The sequence below is a fragment of the Lemur catta genome, chromosome 5 (assembly GCF_020740605.2).
Source record: "Lemur catta isolate mLemCat1 chromosome 5, mLemCat1.pri, whole genome shotgun sequence".
Lineage (NCBI taxonomy): Eukaryota > Metazoa > Chordata > Mammalia > Primates > Lemuridae > Lemur > Lemur catta.
In genome coordinates, this window is record NC_059132.1 from 73,517,823 (window position 1) to 73,535,543 (window position 17,721).

General features: G+C 42.4%; 1 protein-coding gene across 4 annotated transcripts in view; it reads left to right on the plus strand.

The window, feature by feature from the left end:
* Nucleotides 1-17,721, plus strand: part of DCLK2 (doublecortin like kinase 2) — a 153,228-nt gene that overhangs the window by 110,748 nt on the left and 24,759 nt on the right. For all 4 annotated transcript variants that reach the window (XR_006735373.1, XM_045552102.1, XM_045552104.1 and 1 more), the window contains exons 6-8: nt 11,672-11,744; nt 12,716-12,821; nt 14,717-14,774. Coding sequence is in view for 3 of the 4 variants with exons in the window: in XM_045552102.1 (XP_045408058.1) it covers nt 11,672-11,744; nt 12,716-12,821; nt 14,717-14,774 (237 nt within the window). In the remaining variant the exon portion in view is untranslated. The remainder of the gene's footprint in view (nt 1-11,671; nt 11,745-12,715; nt 12,822-14,716; nt 14,775-17,721) is intronic.

The window sequence follows — 17,721 nt, forward strand, 5'->3', positions numbered from 1 at the left end:
TTCGCCTCCCTTTGTGGCCGTTACCTGAAGGGGGGGCGGGTACCTGTCCCCTCTCATACCTGGGAGGCCAGAGGCCCTCACTATCTACCTAATATACACAGTGCCATGTATGTGTAACTCCCTTAGTGTGTTTGATTGACATCAGATATACCATCATTAGTGATGCATTCTCCAAAGTTGGTTGCCTAAATGCTTCAAATATAGTCCAAGAGGTTTTCTCTACTTTAAGGATGTTGAAGAATATTTTCCATTAGTGAACTGAATGGTCAATGCCCCAGAACCTGCCAAGCCCGGCTTCTGTGATTCCCCGGCTAATCATAGGGTTCCATTTTCCACCTGACTGTGAGATTTGCTTGTCTTGCCCTGAGAATGTCGTGTGTACCTCAGAGTGAACTAGCATAGTCCTTATCTAAATGCGCGAGAACAAAACGAGAAATTCTACCCAGAAAAGGACAGATTGTCTGTTTTTGTGCCTGCTTGCGTATGTACTTTGGTAGCACCTGGGGTGTAGGGAGTGTGTAGCTCTCACCTGTCTCCAATTACTGGAAGCTCCTTACATTTATCAAAAGAATCAGGCATTTTTCTGAAGTTCTAAATTGGCTTAGGTCAGTTCATAATATAATTTGAATGGAATTCTTAACTGTCAATTCCAAGAAAAGTTACATAGATTAAAAATCTCCAATAAACTAATTATTTGTAGATTTTCTTTCCAAACTTATTTTCCCTAGAATAGATTAAAAGTACATTGTTATTAAGACAAGTAACTTTCAAAAGAACTAAAATAAAAGTAATTCAACTCTTTGCCAATTCTGGTTGTTTCATAGTTTGTTAAAGCAAAAGCGAGTGGGTTCTAGTGCTGGTTAGTTGTTAACCTAAGGCAAGTCCCACATACTTTCCAGTGAGCCCCATACAAAGGTCATTGCCGTTTCTCCACTGCCCCAGGCAGGGCTGGGATCCTCAACCTAGGGCATTGGGTGAGGCACCTTAGGCCCTGCTTTCTCTGGGTCATGGTCGGTTTCCCCCTTTTTTGTTACCCATCAGTTACCATTATCATTTTCAACTGTAAGCCCAAGATTGTCCTTTTCTCTTGTTGCCACTAGGTCAGTGGGTGCTGCTGATTAGCGTTGGGACTCCAGCTTCAGGACTGCACAGCTAACCATTTCATTGAAGTACATGTCAGTGTTCTGTGCACACACCTACTCCTTCGCACACACACACATCCTCGCACAAGGTTGCTTGCATTTGTGAAGTGAAGTCACGGAATTTTAAAAACATGCTAATCAATTGTATTATTGCTTGAGACATTAGGTAAAATTGTTGCTACTCTGCTAGGTATATCTTAATTATTATAGTAACTCGAGCATGTGGCACACAGTATGCACTCAAGGATTACATACTGATACCAAGAGAGATAAAGACAGATCATGTGTTGATTAAGGGAAGTGTTGATTACTGATGGAGATTGAAGTTGAGATTGTAGGTAAGATAAAGAGGTAGTGGTCTTTTCCTGACAACCCCCTCCTCCTCCACTAGGCCTGAGGCCTGTGGGCTTAGCTGTGAGACCTCCTCTGGTTTTTTCCCTCTCATTTGTAAAATATGGATGTTTGATTTAAAATGACCTCTAAAATGCTAGATGGATAGTTCTTTTAAGTTGCCAGAAAACTTACCAAGAAGCTTGGGCGTCTCTCTTCCTTTCACTTTAAAGCTGATACAGAATCACTGAATTTTACCTTAAATGTTAGTAGCTAAATGAGTCCCTGCCACACTGATTCCAGCTTTTAGGCCACAAGGCCATTCTCATGGGTCATGCCCTGTGGAAATTTCACCTCATTACAGTTCCTAAAGTCTGTGGTTTATATTGTCATTGGGTTGAAAACCAGCCTTTTAAATAATGTAAAAGTTACTTTACTGTACCAAATACCCTAATTTTGATGTCATTATAAGACATCAAGTTATTTTTTCTGTTCAGTGACATTACAAATGGAGAATTACAGATAATTACCGTGTGTTAGTGGTATACTTTTCCCTTCCCTTTCATTTAAAATAGCTTATTATGATCAATTAAGAGGGAATATCTGACAATGGAGGATTGTTTTTCATGGGCAGGAACTCTTTACCATTATTTATCCTAGTTAGATGCTTTCATGGCCTTGGAGATAGTCTTTCTCCAAAGAATCAGAATTGACAGAAGCAAGCAAACCAGCCAGGACAGCCTGTGCAGGAGTTGATTCTGCTGTTTGCCAGGACACGGTTCTGGGCATTGATGGTTTTTTACTGTGTGGGTTTTATTCACTAGAGAACTAAGCAAGGTTAAGTCAAAGGTAAGCAAAATTTGGCCTTCTGTCACAATTCTTCCATTTGTGCCCATTTCTGGAACTTTTATATTTTGGTGGGGACATTGAAAGAACTAAAAAGGAAAACAGGGTGACATGTGTGATGTTTGATCTCTTATCACAGATTAATGACACTTTTGTTTGCTTATTGAAAGAGGAAAGAGAAAGGCGGAAGTGTCCCTCTTCTCCACAAAAAGTACTCAGTGTTCTTCATACCCTCGTGAGGAAGACAACTCTGCCCCCTTCATACAGCTGTAGAAGATCAAGTTTTTTGAGGGGCTGAATAAAGCCAGTAACAGACATAAAGCATTCTTCAAATTGGCAATACATTTTTGCAGATAAGAGTGTACAAAATAGGGTGATGACCAAGTAATTAAGGTTCTTTATACCTAAAACTGAAAGACCTTAGGACAACTGAGAGTTAATTGTACCTCAATTATAATTTTTTGGTTTTGCCTAAGTAGTAGCAAAGAAACAATTAATTATTCCTGACACTTGTTAAAGATGGTAACACAGACTTTATTCTAAGTGGGGGGTGATGGCAGTAGGCACATAGGGACAACTACATGGGGGTCTTGGACTCCAACTCTGACGAGGAAAGTTGGGATTTATAACCAAGGAGGGCGGGGGTGGGGGGGTAGGGGTCAGTGGATGAAAATTACTAAGAAGAAACATCAGTGATAAGGGGTTTCTGGCTAAATTGACTTGATGGGATTATTGCTGAAGGCAGCCAGGTGCATCTAATATCAAGGTCAGGTACCAAGGGTGGAGGATCTTCCCTAACTTGACTTAGCAGGACTCTTGCTCAAACTGGAGTCTGCAAGGCTCGACGGGGAAACCCAAGGGTGGTCCTAGTGAGTAGAGGAAGAGCCTGACTAATGGTCAAAGAAGAGTTTTTGTCAGTAGTTACCTAAAACGTAGAATGTGAAAACTGGAAGTAGTCTGAGATCTTTCAGTTTAGTCCTCATTTTACGAAGAAGAAACTGAGGTTTAGAGATGTGAAATGACTTGCTCGAGGTCTTAATGGCTCGATGGGCATCTGACTATTTCGAGGTCTCTGTCTCTGGCCTCTGTGGTCTAACTCCTCTCTACCACTGGTGGGCCTGCTCCCAGGGCTCCAGCACGGGTGCTCCGGGAGGAACCGTGTGTGATTGTTACAGGAACGTGGTGCTAAGTCTTTTACGAAGGGTAAATCCAAGAGGGTGGTTTGCTGCTGAGGACTTGGGTTTAGATTCACACATGTGCTCTGCATGGAAAAGGATTGAGAGATTGGGAGGACTCGCAGGACAGGGTGGGAAAAGAGGGAGGAGAACCTGGTATGTATGGGGCAGAAGCTGGGTGAAGGGAGGCAGAAGATAGAGAAGGCGGCCGGGTGACAGCCCGGTGACAAAGTTCACAATAGGTTAGGGTTATTGGTTTTCTTTGGAAGCCAGCAGTGGAGCTGAGTACTGTCGAGATTGGCATAGGTCGGAAACACAGTGTGGTTCAGGCCCAACGTGCACAGGTTACATGGCTGTGAGATGACGTTGTATGGGGGCCTGGGAGGGACGCCACACTGTGGGTGCAGTGGCACAGCTGGGATTTGAAAGTAGAGCCCGTGCTCATGAACACCACCAGCCCCAGGGACACAGCGGGAAAGCAAGGCCAGTCTGTTAAACAGATCATCTGGAACAACAGAGGCCAAAAATGTGTAAAATGACATCTTAAAGGCTAAGGCCACCCAGCAGGTCCCTGGTAGGCTCTTCCCCAGAACCCAGTCCCTAGGTATTAGGACTTGGATTCACTTTTGTTTGCATTTAGGGAATCTGGCTTTCCTGAAGGGCAAGGCCACTCGTGGTGCTGTGACCGAGGAGGAGGCATTTCTGCGGGCCAGACGCGGCCTCTTTCACCACGGTGGTGCCGGGCTGCCTTCACAGCCGGCTCGGGTGGGGTGGGGGGATCCCAGAGACCTCCACAGGAAGGCCAGTTCACGCCAAGTTGTGGGAGGCTTGTGTTACAAGGGTGTGTAGCTTCTCAGGACTCTTGTTTGTTTTTCTTTTTTCCTCCTCTAATTCTTAAGGTCTTCTGTGACCATTCCAGTCTGTTCTAGTTAAGCCCAGGGGAACCAAGGCAAGTCTTCAGTCTGCTTAGGCCAGAGAATTAAGGTGGAAATGGCGCCCCCTAGTGTGCAGCTACACGGACGGCCTCAGAGAAGAACGAAGCCCAGAGCCCGCTTCGTGCTCTGCGGTCTCGGCCTCCGTGTGAAAACAGACCCAGCCCAGGATAGGGATTAAAGCGTGTAAAGTCAGAGTGCCAGGTTTTATCTTGGGCTGGCCACACACAAGCTGTGTGACCCGAGCAGGGCACATCACCCTTAGCTGTGCAAAGGGGATTGATAGCACCTACTGCACAGGGTGATGAGATTCACTTATTAAATATAGAGAAAGCACTTCGAATAGCCTGTTATTCTCTTGCTGTAAACATTGGGGTTTCCAGATTCAGTTGTCACATGAAGGAAGTTTCACTTACAAAAACTTCATAGGCAGTAGTGTACAAGAAGGAAAGAGAAAGTGAGAGAAGTCAGACTCCGGATTTTATACCTCCTGTCTTTCCTGTTACTGACTTTCCCTCCCAGCTCTGTCCTTCATCTCTGCTTTCCTGCCTGTCCACTTGTCCAACCCTAGTAGTCACCTATAAATGACTCTGTTAGGAACAGGTTGTCCCCAAACTTAGCAGCTTAAAACAACAATAGGAATTTATTTTCTCACACACTTCTTGTGGCTCAAGAATTCAGGAGCTTAACAGGGTGGTTCTGGCTCCACATCTCTCATGAGGCCGCAGTCCGGGTGTACACCAGGGCCGCAGGCACCTGCAGGCTTGACTGGGAATGGAGGAGCCACTTCCAAGGTGACTCATTTGCGTCCTGGCTGTTGGCAGGAGGCCTCAGTTACCTGCCGAGTGGACCCCTCCCTAAGTTGGCCTGAGTCTCCTCAGAACACGGCAGCTGGCTTTCCCCAGAAGCAAGTGATGAGAAAGAGAGTGTCACACACAAGTTCCCCTTTCTGTGACCTAGCCTTGGGAGCCAGACCCCATCATTTCCATATCTGAGCAGTCACACATGTCAGCCCAGTTCAGTGTGGGAAGAGACTTCACAAGGGCATGAAAATGAGATGAGGCTCCTGGGAGCCATTTTGGAGTCTGGCAACCACACCAGCCTTCTCTCCGTTTTCATCTCTTTATCAGCCACCCCAGACTCCTGCCTGGGGCTGTCCCCCCTCCCTCATCTGTCCTTCCAAGCTTCCTGGACATCCTCCTTTCTGAGGGCCACCAGCCTCTCCCCATCAATTTTATTGCTTTGTTCTCCTTCCAGTCCTTTTGTTCTCCGGACCAATCATTCCCTGCTCATTCTTTTTTCTCCTCGTCAAATCCAGAGTCCCGCTACCGCCGACATGTTTTCTTCTGTTAATCCCTGTCTCTCTGATTTTCCATTTTCTCCTTGACCTCAGCCTATGATCTTCTGCTTCCTCTGCGTCCTTCGATCTAGCTGATAACTTTCCCGGCAGGAATATTTGCTATGCTTAAATCACAGCATTTTCTTTGGGACAGATAGGCAATAAAGAGTAGTAAATGTGTCATCAGCTGCCAGATGGATGAGGAAAGCATTTCCCTGAACTTTAATTCATCATCCACGTCCCAGTTGAAGACTTTTAAAGCAGTAGTAACTTAAGGCCTCAGAGTCACGAGCACATCTGTGGACACGGAGGGATAGAATGTCTCGTGTTTTGATGCTGAAGCGTGTGCCTGGAGGCTGTCTGCTGTGAGCGTTCTTGTCAGTTGAAAGAAGGAAGAAAAAAGTACATGTGGAACATTATCCAACATCTTGAGATTATAAACTGTCTGATGTGCTGATACTTTATCTGATGATGTCTCCTGGGTCTGCTGGTGGTGAAAGACTTTGCAGATTTGTGAAGTGCGATGAAAGGGCTGGTAGTATCTCATCCTGATTGGCAGAGCTAAAATGTAACTCTTTGACCTTCTGAACCTGAACACTTCTTTTCAAAGCTGTGAAATGTAAATCCACGGTAGCTGCTGACCTTAGACATTTTTGCTTTTCTCTGGAGCTTTGGCTTTTCTTTTGTAATTAAAACTGCTTAATAATCTTCAATACCAAGAGACCAACCACTTTTCATTACCCCAGAAATGTTGGGTGGTGACTCCTTTTCTTTGAACATATTAATAATTGACTTTATTGGAGAGAAACAATAACAAAAGGGAGGATAAAGCAGTTCTGAAGACTTCAGTGCCCTAACAAAATAAACTATAGTACAGTAATGCATCTCAGCCTCTGAGAACAGTGATTTGCACATTGTAGTTGCTGAGTAAATTTGGTGCATTTGGGGAGTAAATGGTTCATCTCGGTGGAAGCCCATCATTGTGTGGATGGAGGGAGGGGTTTGCCAAACAAATCAGTGTATGAATAGGATCAATTTTAAGAACTTCATTTGAATATAAGCCACACATGTATTACTCTTAAGTGGCCCTTATGAACAGTGGGTCACTAGGAATTCTTTTCAGAGGTAATCGGATGGAGTGAAGACTTACAGTTTGTTGCAGTGGCCAACTGTGGTGGCCTCCACAGTTGTAACTGATGAAGCAGGCACCTGTCCCACCACCCTGGCATCCTGAAGTCAGTATAAGCTCACCGTGAACGCGTGCAGGCATTCTTAGCAAGTAGGCATGGTCAGACCACCTGTCTGTTGTTCCAAATCCAATAAGCCAACACCTTGCTTGAAAGGCTCACTCGGGGAGATGTGGTGAAGTTCTGTGCTGGTCTTGGTGGGCCGTGTAGTCAACTGAGGTGGTGACTGTACTCAGAAGAACAGAAAGGCACAAGTCAGCAGGTTTCACCACGGCCCCTTTGATAGACTGTCAAGCCGGCTGCTCTTTTAAACTTCATTCACGTGCAGGCAGTGAGTTCTGTTTATCTCTGTTAATCATCCTTAAGTCTCAAGTGCCACTAATTTTGCTAAATGAAACCAAGTCTGAGGTATGGCTACAGGTAAGAATACTTCATATGTTATCACCCCTAAGTGCTGATTTAGATTAATTGTATTGTTTTGTTTTTTGGAGACAGGGTCTGGCCTTGTTGCCCAGGCCAGTCTTGAACTTCTGGGCTCAAGCGATCCCCCTACCTCAGCCTCCTGAGTAGCTGGGACTACAGGTGTGAGCCCCCAGCCCAGCTTCAGATTATTTTCATATCTCCTTACTCATACTGAAATATTTCAAATTAAAACAAATTCAATATAAAAGTACTAAAGCTTTCTGTTCTTAAATGCATTCCTAATTTAGTATTTGTAGTAATTTACACTGGCTTTCCTTCTAGTTAATGAAAATGTTTCTAATGTTTAAAAACCCACCAAAATGACAATGAAGCAAATTTATTTACAAGTACTATTTAGGATACTGGTTTTTAGAAAATTTGTGGTATGCTTCAGAAGTCATCTTTTTAAAGAACAAATTTTTCTTAAACTCTGTGAGGAAAAGCTGTGAATTTATCAATGTGTTTATTATGTGAATAAATTACAGGAATGTTACTATAGTTATATGTCTGCAAACATGTTCTAAACACACCACAATGTGTATTTTCATCCATGAGTCTGGAATTGGGTGACTTCCTTGAATAGCCCTGCAGGAATTCTCTCGCAATCTTAGAGGATAGGACAGTGTGAGAATAGCTGGAAAACTCTTGGGCTCTGAAGTCAGACCTGGGTTAAGATTCTGATTCCACATTTACTTGGTGATTGGGCACATTACGTAGCCTCTGTAAGCTTTAGTTTCCTCACAGGTCAGTGGAGACAATATCTAATTCATTCAGTGTAAAGTACTCCCATCAGGACTTGGCACAAAGTAGGATCCAATAAAACCTATGGGTGTCTTATTTTCCTTTTCTTACAGAGATGGTTGTTCTTTGGCTATAGATGATTTTCGGTAATAGATTCCTCCACAGATGTTCTCAACCTTTATGCACAGTGGATCATCTGTGAAGCTTTAAAAAATGCTAATACCTGGGCCCTACCCCCAGGGATCCTTAATTAATTTTGGGTGCAGCCTGGCAATAGAATTTTTCAAATCTTCCTAGGTGATTCTAATATGCAGGAAAGAAAACTGCTTTATAACAACAACCATACCTTGAAGGTGATTCTGTTGTAAGTTTAAAAGTGTTAAGAATTATGTTAGAGGAAAAGTTTTCCTAAGAACCTTCTTGCAGACTGGGAGTTTGCCTGCTGGCCAAATTTAGCCCATCACTTGTTTTTGTTTGTGTTGGAGACAGGGTCTCGCTCTGTTGCCTGGGTTAGAGTGCAGTGGTGTCATCACAGCTCTCTGCAACCCCAAACTCCTAGGCTCAAGCCCATCACCTGTTTTTCTAAATAAAATTTTATTGGAACATGCCTGTGCTCATTTGTTCAAATATGCCCTATGGCTGCTTTCCTGCTACAGCAGCAGAGTTGAATAGTTGGAGTGAACAATAAAGCGACCCATAAAGCCTAGCGTTACTTTCTGGACCTTCTGACCCTTGCAGTAGTAGACCACTTACCAGTTGAATTATGATGCCATTTTTCTAAAATGCATTCAAGGAAGTTGACTCACTACACACAAATATCTCCTAGATTCAGTTCAAGTTGTTCTTCCTTGTTTTAAAAAAATGAAATAGTATCCAGCATTATACTCAAAAGTCAATAATATGCCATGATGCAGTGAATAACCATTCTTGATACTTTTGAGACTTGCCTGTTTTGGAACAAAACTTCACATTTTTAGTGTAGTACTTAACATCTCTCTTTAAATTTTAAGTTTGTAGAAATTGTAATAATTTGCTATCAGAGAGATTTAATGTGGGACACTGACATAACTTCCCGGCTAAAAACAGAAAGCTGGAGTGTTGCGCGTCATCCAATGTACTCCGTCGGCCATGAATGCCTTTTAACGTGGTGCTAGCGGTTGACAGCACTGTATGGCTTTTTCTACTCTGTTTTCAAATGTTTTTTTTAAAAAGTTCTTAGCGGAGGAGGATTCTTTTGCATTTCCCCTCCTTGCTTACCCATAAAAAATGGAGCTACTGCTGCCAGAAAAGTTAGGTGGGTGGTGCAGCAACATCGGCTCATAGAACACTCCTGTAGTACCTTCAAGTCTTTTCTGTTACCTTTCCTCTCAACCAATCAGGACTTCATCAGGAAATATATGCCCCCCCTCCTTCCCACCCCCAACGTAATCCCATCTTTTTAAACTATTGGTAATTATGGACGATATCTTGAAAGAGCCCAGATGCTGCAACCCATTATGCTTTATTGAGAGGACCTCACTCACATCCAGCACCCAGGCACTTGTCTTGGTGCTGTCTCAGCATCATAGTTGCTGATGGAAGCATGAACGCTCATTAGCATTTTAAGAGATTTTAATATAAATTGTTAGTCTGACAGTAGAAACGGGGCAGGTCTAATCACGAATGCCATATTTGATCCCTCTGGTACTAATTTGATCCTTTAGTAAAAGTAAATTCTCTCACAAGGGACAGGGAAATACAAAAATTTTGCAAAGGAAACAGAATTTTGTGAAGTCACAGCTTTATCCTCTGCATTGTAGCTGCTCTTTGTCTGCATGTGTCTCAGGGCACTGGAACTGCTTTCTCTTGTATTTAACAATGGATGCTTCACATTTTCCAGTGATCTGCCCAGAAATCTTGGTGAATACCAAGCTTTTCTTGTCCTTCAGGAAAGCCAGGCTTCATTACCGGGAAGTCAAATGAACTTAGTCGCTGGGTGATTCCGGCACACAAGTGCAGGTCCGTGCTGTGGCAAAATGGCTCCCTCTCACGGCTCTTCAGAGTCATCCATAACCATCAGCGCCTGTCCTGGGCTGGAGGGGTTTCCCTGACGCCCTTTACGTTTAAGTGCACATATGACTCATCGAAAGGTTGTAAACTTCTGGGCAGTAATAACTGTGTGTCTTCATCTTTGTATCCTTTAAAGCAGCCCAGATTGTTGCTGTAGATGTTACTAAAGAGTGAGGAGAAAGCAAGATTGTCCAATTATGTCTCTGTTCAGCTGCACTACAATAAAAATTTAAAAAAATTTTTTCATGCTGTTTATTTTCATAAAAGCTTTATTTTCAAATAAAGGAACGTATTTGGATACATAATTGGATATGTCACTCTTGTGAACGCTATAAAGTGCTTGCTTTTTAATGTTTGAGGCTTAACACTTTTAAAAACATCCATCAATTTGAAAGTTTTTAAAAATGTTGTTGCCATTATTATTTGCCAGGAAAGCTGCATTTCCTGGTGATTTAGCGAAGCCTTTGTCTAGGACGCTAGAACGTAGCCTTTCACTTGGCCCAGGGCTTCCTCCTCCTCCAGGCTTCGCCCCGTTGCTGCTCTCTCTCAGCCACTGGAGGAGCAGCTTCCACCCCGTCCTGTTTCCTGGTCTCTTTCCCTGCTCCTTGTCACCCTCGATCCCAACACAAACCAGGTTTGTAGCTGGCCTGTACAGGGGATCAGGATAGGATGGGAGTGGGGGTTGGATCAAAATAAACTTTGGGGAAGTTACAGTGGTTCACAGGAACTCAACTAATAAACACGCCAAGAAGTTACCCGGCCATGGGAAAACGTACCTGGAGTAAAAATGCCTGTGTTCCAGCCCCTCATCAGACTTCCTAGAGAGTCCTTGAGTCAGACAGGACACAGCAGCTTGCAGTAAACCAAATCTTACTCAGATTAGCTCAAGACAGGGATGTGTTAGAAGCGTGCTACCTGCTTCCAGGACAGCTGAGCAAGTGGGCCTCAGGCAGAGGAGGGACAAAGATGGGCTGTAAGGCCTCAGCAGGGGATGTGGGGACCTGCAGGCTGCTCAGTCCTGCAGCTTTGAGTGCTGAGAGGGGAGATGGTTCCTGCCCAGTGTCCATGCCTGAGCCCACTGGCGGCTGCCTGGCTCTGGGCTGTGAGGTTTAGACATTCAGATAAACTGGCCACTCGCCACTGTCATTCAATGCATTGGCAGTCCACCTCCCCATCACTTTATTCTTGGGACAAGTGGTGATGCACAGGGATCTCTCTGTTTATCTTTTGAGATATAACTTTCCAGAAGAATTATATTCTTCTTATCTTTATTCCATTAAGAATTTGGCTGATCGTAACCTTAATTTGGATTTCTTATTTCCTTGACTGAGAAGTAAGGGAATGCTTCCTCTATTCTGCATCTTTACATTTTTATATCCAATTAGCGTTTTCCATTACCTAAGGGTTAGCTAGCTAAAGATTTGTACATTTATACTGACAAATAATGGTCATTCTCCTTCTTCAACAGATTTCTGCTCACGGCAGATCTTCTTCCAATGTAAACGGTGGACCTGAACTGGATCGTTGCATGAGTCCTGAAGGTATTTCTCAGTCTGATCATTACTTTTGCAGAGGAAATCATCCATGTGAAGTTGGTAGCCACCCAGAATCCACTTGTGATAAATTACGATCTTCCTAAACAGGAATGTGGTCATAGCTCCTGTGAGCCCGTTTAGCCTTGGTGAGAGGTGTAGGGGTGGGGTACATGTCAAGATCCATAAAATCTCATTGTCGTTAATTAGGCTATTGCAGCTTCAAATTTGGGCTTTGACTTCTTTTATTTTTCCTTAGCGGTGATCTGCTCACAACTCCTAAATGTATTTCCTTTTGCCCAATTAGATAACAAAAATGTGTGTGTTTGATGTCTGCTGTGTGCTGAGCCATAGGACACATAGTGGAAGTGGGCCAATCATAACTCTCCCTTTTTGGGAAGGTTTTGAGCCAAGAATTAGTCTTAACAATACATCTTATCTAGGTAGAATTGTCTCTACTGGAAAATCTTGAGAACATTTCGAAGATTAAATTCCCACCACCATCCCATTCCCCCCACCTTCTTCTTCTTCTTCTTCTTCTTCTTTTTTTTTTAAAGAGACTCAGGGGTCTCGCTGTATGGCCCAGGGTGGGCTCAAGAGATCGTCCCACCTCAGCCTCCTAAGTAGCTGGGACTATAGGCATGAGCCACTTAGCTGTTCCCCTTTCTTGGGCATTGACAAAAAGAGTTTGGGAAAGTTTAAGTTAGACATCCTTTTTACCCAAGACTTAACCACTTGTTTCAGCTGATATTTCAGAGATTCGTTAGGTTTGTTGATTATGGTTTCTGATTCCAACCAACAAGGTCAAAAGGAAATTGGTGATTCAGGTGTTCTATTCAGAAAATATGCTCAGAGATATCTTTTTAGTTTCACCACAGATTTAAAAATAAATGCATTGCCATTTATTATTTTATAAATACATAGGAATCAATATAAAATGCTGATGTTTTCTTTGGAATCTGCATTTATCCTTTTTGCAGGTGTGAATGGAAACAGGTGCTCTGAATCAGCTCTTCTTGAGAAGTACAAAATTGGGAAGGTCATTGGTGACGGCAATTTTGCAGTAGTCAAAGAGTGTATGGACAGGTGAGTAGATAGTGAGCATAGTTACTTGTTCACCTACATCTTTTTCATTGGAGTTCACTCTGAATGAACAAAAGGCCTGTCTGGGAAGTCTTTTTTCCCTCCTTCCTGAAAGGATCTACCCTTGAGACCAGCCATTTTACATGCCCATCAGCAATTTAACAAGAAAAAAATATATGTATACATGTAGAATGTAAAACTGTTTTGTATGCATTTCCACTGAGAAATATATCAGGTCTCAGCCATGAGCCAGAGAGGAATAGGAAAGATTTTTTAAAGAAAATCTCCTATAACATTTACCCATGGCAGGCATTATTCTCAGTCTGTACTGGTATTAAGTCATTTAATTCCCACAATAACCCTCCCTGTCAGTTATAACTTAATTGATTATAGCAAGCAGTTCAGGGTATATGAGCTCTGATTATTGATCTTCAAGAATCAGCCTATTTTGCCTGTTCTAAGCCTTTCGTAAACAAGAAAAGACTCAGAGTACAGTCATGTTTATGGGCCACTATCCTACCTGTTTTAAGTGATAATTTTCATTGTTTTGGGGGAATTTTCCAGAAAGTTCTGATAACTACAATTTTTCCACTTTGTTACATTTCTAGTGAGGCTTTAGTGCTCGTTTAATGGTACACAAGTTAACTCCCTGTTCTCTAAGCCTTTTAACTTAGCTCTCGTGCACAGATTGCCACCTAAGTAACACAGTAGGCATCCAAAATATGACTTCTAAAGACTCGTTAGGAATCCAAGGCAGGGTTGAGTTTGTTGTGCGGGGGGGGGGGAGGGGGACTATTTATTGTTTTATTTTTGAGACAGAGTCTCACTCTGTTGCCTGGGCTAGAGTGCCATGGCATCAGCCTAGCTCACAGCAACCTCAAAAATCCTCGGCTCAAGTGATCCTCCTGCCTCAGCCTCCTGAATAGCTGGGACTACAGGCGTGCACCACCATGCCCGGCTAATTTTTTCTATATATTTTTAGTTGTCCAGCTAATTTCTTTCTATTTTTAGTAGAGATGGGGTTTGGCTCTTGCTCAGGCTGGTCTCGAACTCCTGACCTTAAACAATCCACCCACCTTGGCCTCCCAGAGTGCTAGGATTACAGGTGTGAGCCACCTCGCCCGGCCTGGGAGAGCAATTTAGATAAAAGTTACTGTCCCAAGCTGGGCCTCATCAGCATGTGCTATGACCACCTGGCAAAACAGCAGCTCTTAAAGAGAATTGATGTGGTCTAAGATACTGTAGTGTTCTTTATTGAACTGACTTCCTATACTAATAGATATTTTTGGCATGTTCAAATTAAATTATGTTAAAGGTGATTGAAAAATTAAATAATAACATCAAGATTCTATGTCCAAGTAAAAGTGCCAGATAAGAGCATTTGAAAGTGCAAACAACATGGCACCAGATCATAGCTGAGGTATTGTCTGAGGATAAAGTAAACTCTGGTTACTTTTCAGTGTTGAGTTATGGGCTAATGTAACTAATATATTAATGTAAAAGTACCTTGATAATAAATTTTCAGTAAATTTGATGCATTTTATTCTTAATTTTATTCTGTCTCCTAAGAGAACTGTTCTGAGATTTTAAGTATGGAAAAATTTTTTCTTTTCTATCACTGATACAACAGAATTTAAATACTTTAAATATCAGTTACTTAATATCATAATTAATAGTATTTATAAAAGGATATTTAACATACAGCGTGGCTTTGTTTTTTGGTTTTGTTATTTTTCTTTTCTGGGTACCTTTCTCCCTTGACTCCACTGGCATTGTCTTTGATGCACAGAGGAAGAAGCCAAGTTTTTCTTCTGTGAGTCTGTGCTGTAGAAGAAAAATAGGAATGATAGTATCTTTCATGCATGTCTTTAAAAGGTCTTCCTCTGCTTATTCCCTAGGTCCACTGGAAAGGAGTTTGCCCTAAAGATTATAGACAAAGCCAAATGTTGTGGAAAGGTACAGTACACATAACTGCTTTGTAAAAGAAACTGAAATAACTCGGTGAGATGTTTAGTGTGATGAAGGAACTTAAATGGGGATTTAAAGACAATCTCAGCAGGAATAGACCACCAACAATAGTGGTAAAAACAGTCAAGATGTTTTCCCCTGCTATTCTTCAGATACTTTAATCCTAAAACAGTAAATTTATTGGATTTTGGTAAGTTCTTTTCTCTGAGTGAGAGATGCTTGTTTCAAAACCCAGCAACACTCAAAAGTTATGTCAAGAACTGTGAGGGTGCTCAGACTTTGCTTTCAAGCTAACAAGTTAGCTTTCCAGCTTCATAGAGGCTGGCAGAAGACACAAGATTCCTGGGTCAGAGACAAAAGACATTATTACTCACGGCATAACAGGTAACATGAACTCCATGGTTGTGTTGGTTCCCCTTAACTCCCAAGTCCTATTGAAAGGATGCAGTGGGTCCAGGTGGATGATGTATACACAAAGGGTTTGTGTCACAGCAGAGGAACCCCAAGCTTAGGAAACCCCAGTCTTATGAGGGGGCTGCTAGCAAACCTGCTGAACCTTTGCCGCAGAGTAGAACATTACTTTCATTATTCTAGTCAGGAAATGTCTCTTCCCTTTGCCCCTATCTCTGTGTTTTAAGGGTGTTTGCTGTATAGTTTGGAACAAAAGCTGATGCAAAATGAGCAGAAACACTGTGAATTGTCTCCCCAACAAGAAGAACTTGTTTCTTCTGTCCCACTCTCAAACTGAGGCTGGAAAAGATCCACTGACAAAATGCTGCTAGAGCTACTGATACTTCATATTTGAGAAAAAAAATTCTATAAAAGTGATGATAAAGACCTTTTTAGATTCCTTTCTGGCAGCATATCAGTTAAGAGAGCAGCCCTGGAACTACATTGTCCAACACTGAAGCACTAGCCACACACTGTTACAGAGCACTTAAAATGTGGCTAGTCTGAACTGAAATACGCTATAAGTATAAAATACACACCAGATTTTGAAGACTTAGTCCTAAAAAAAGAATGTATTTGATTATATGTATTTTTAAAAATTTATTTAAAAATATTTTTTCTTTTTAAACTCGGGGAAGGATTGTTAAATGATTATATGTTGAAATGAAAATATTTTGGATATATTGGGTTAAGTTATATTTTTAAAATTTTACCTGCTTTTTACATTTTTAATGTGGTGCTAGACAATTCGGAATTACATATATGGATCACATTATATTTCTGTTGGACATTGCTGCTCTAGAGCCAGATTATAAAAAGTTGTTTTTTTTTTGAGACAGAATCTTACTCTGTCACCCGGGCTAGAGTGCCATGGTGTCAGCCTAGCTCACAGCGACTTCAAACTCCTGGGTTCAAGCGATCCTCCTGCCTCAGCCTCCCAAGTAGCTGGGACTACAGGCATGCGCCACCATGCCCAGCTAATTTTTCTATATATATATTTTTTTAGCTGTCCATATAATTTCTTTCTATTTTTAGTAGAGACAGGGTCTCGATCTTGCTCAGGCTGGTCTTGAACTCCTGAGCTCAAACAATCCGCCCGACTTGGCCTCCCAGAGTGCTAGGATTACAGGCTTGAGCCACCGTGACCAGCCAAAAAATTCTTTCTCTTGCCTTCTGTTTGCTCATCTGTAATGTACATGAACATTATTACATTAATCGTTCACCTAAAATTTGATGTGTGTATTCTGTGTGCAAGATACTGTGCTAGGAATAGGATAATTTAACAAATAATACCAATTCTGCAAATAGTGTTATGGGAGTTCAGAGGAAGCGCTTGGGAGAGAAGTAGGTGACCAGTGAAGATGCCAGAGAGCAAGAAGTATTGGAGCCGGAGCAGGAACGGGGGTAGGATTTCAGTAGGCAGCAGGGCGAGAATAGCCTACCAGGTGGCCAGAACAGCTGAAACAAAGGCCCAGAGGACGGAAAGCGCGTTGGGTCCTTCTAAGTAGAAGATTATCGCAAGGGCTGCCTTGGGGCCTGATTTATGGAGGCTGTTAAGAAGGCTATGGTATTTGTAAGTTTAAGAATTCTTCCAGCTCTAATATTCTTTCCTTCTAAATAAATATTTATTGAATTCCCACAGTGTATGAAGCCCTGAGCTTTCTGTTACGGTACTTAGAAGTGGTCCCTGTTTCTCTTCCCACCTTATATAGTTCTGCATCCATCATCTGCATGGGCCCAGGCAGGACATAAATCCAAAAGTACATTGTATTAGTTTCCTGAGGCTGTTAGAATAAATTACCACAAACTTGGTGGCTTAAAACAACAGAAAATTATTTTCTCACAGTTCTGGAGGCTAGAAGTCAGAAATCCACGCTTCCTCTGGGGCTTTTGGGGAGAATCTGTTCTTTGCGTGTAAGCAGCATCTGGTGACTGACGGTCTTCTTGGGCTGTGGCCGCGTCAACTCCAGTCTCTTGCTCCATCCCTGCATCGCCCTCTCTTCTGTGTTTCTGTCTGCTCTGCTGTCTGTGAAATCTCCCTCTGCCTCTTTCTTATAGGAACACTTGTGCCGGCATTTAACACCCCCTTCCCCACATAATCCAGGGTTATCTCTTCACTGCAGAATCCTAATCACCTCTGCAAAAAGCCCCCTTTTCCAAGTAAGCTAATATTTACAAATTATAGGGATTAGGACTTGGTATCTTTGGGTGGCCATTATTCAATCTACTATATATACCGCATATAGAAATGTGAACATTTTTTCTCTTGTATTCTCTTCAGCAATATTCACTAAGCAACATCAGTGCCAGCTGTAAAGCCACTGTTGGGCAAGAGCAATGCATGGCTGTGATTATTCATTCACACAAGCATTTTGGTACCTACTGTGATTTAGTAACTGACTATGCTAGTTGCTGGAGAGTGATGTAAATGGAAACCTCCACAGGCCCTCAGTTACAGAGCATTATAGACCAGCGCATGAGCAAT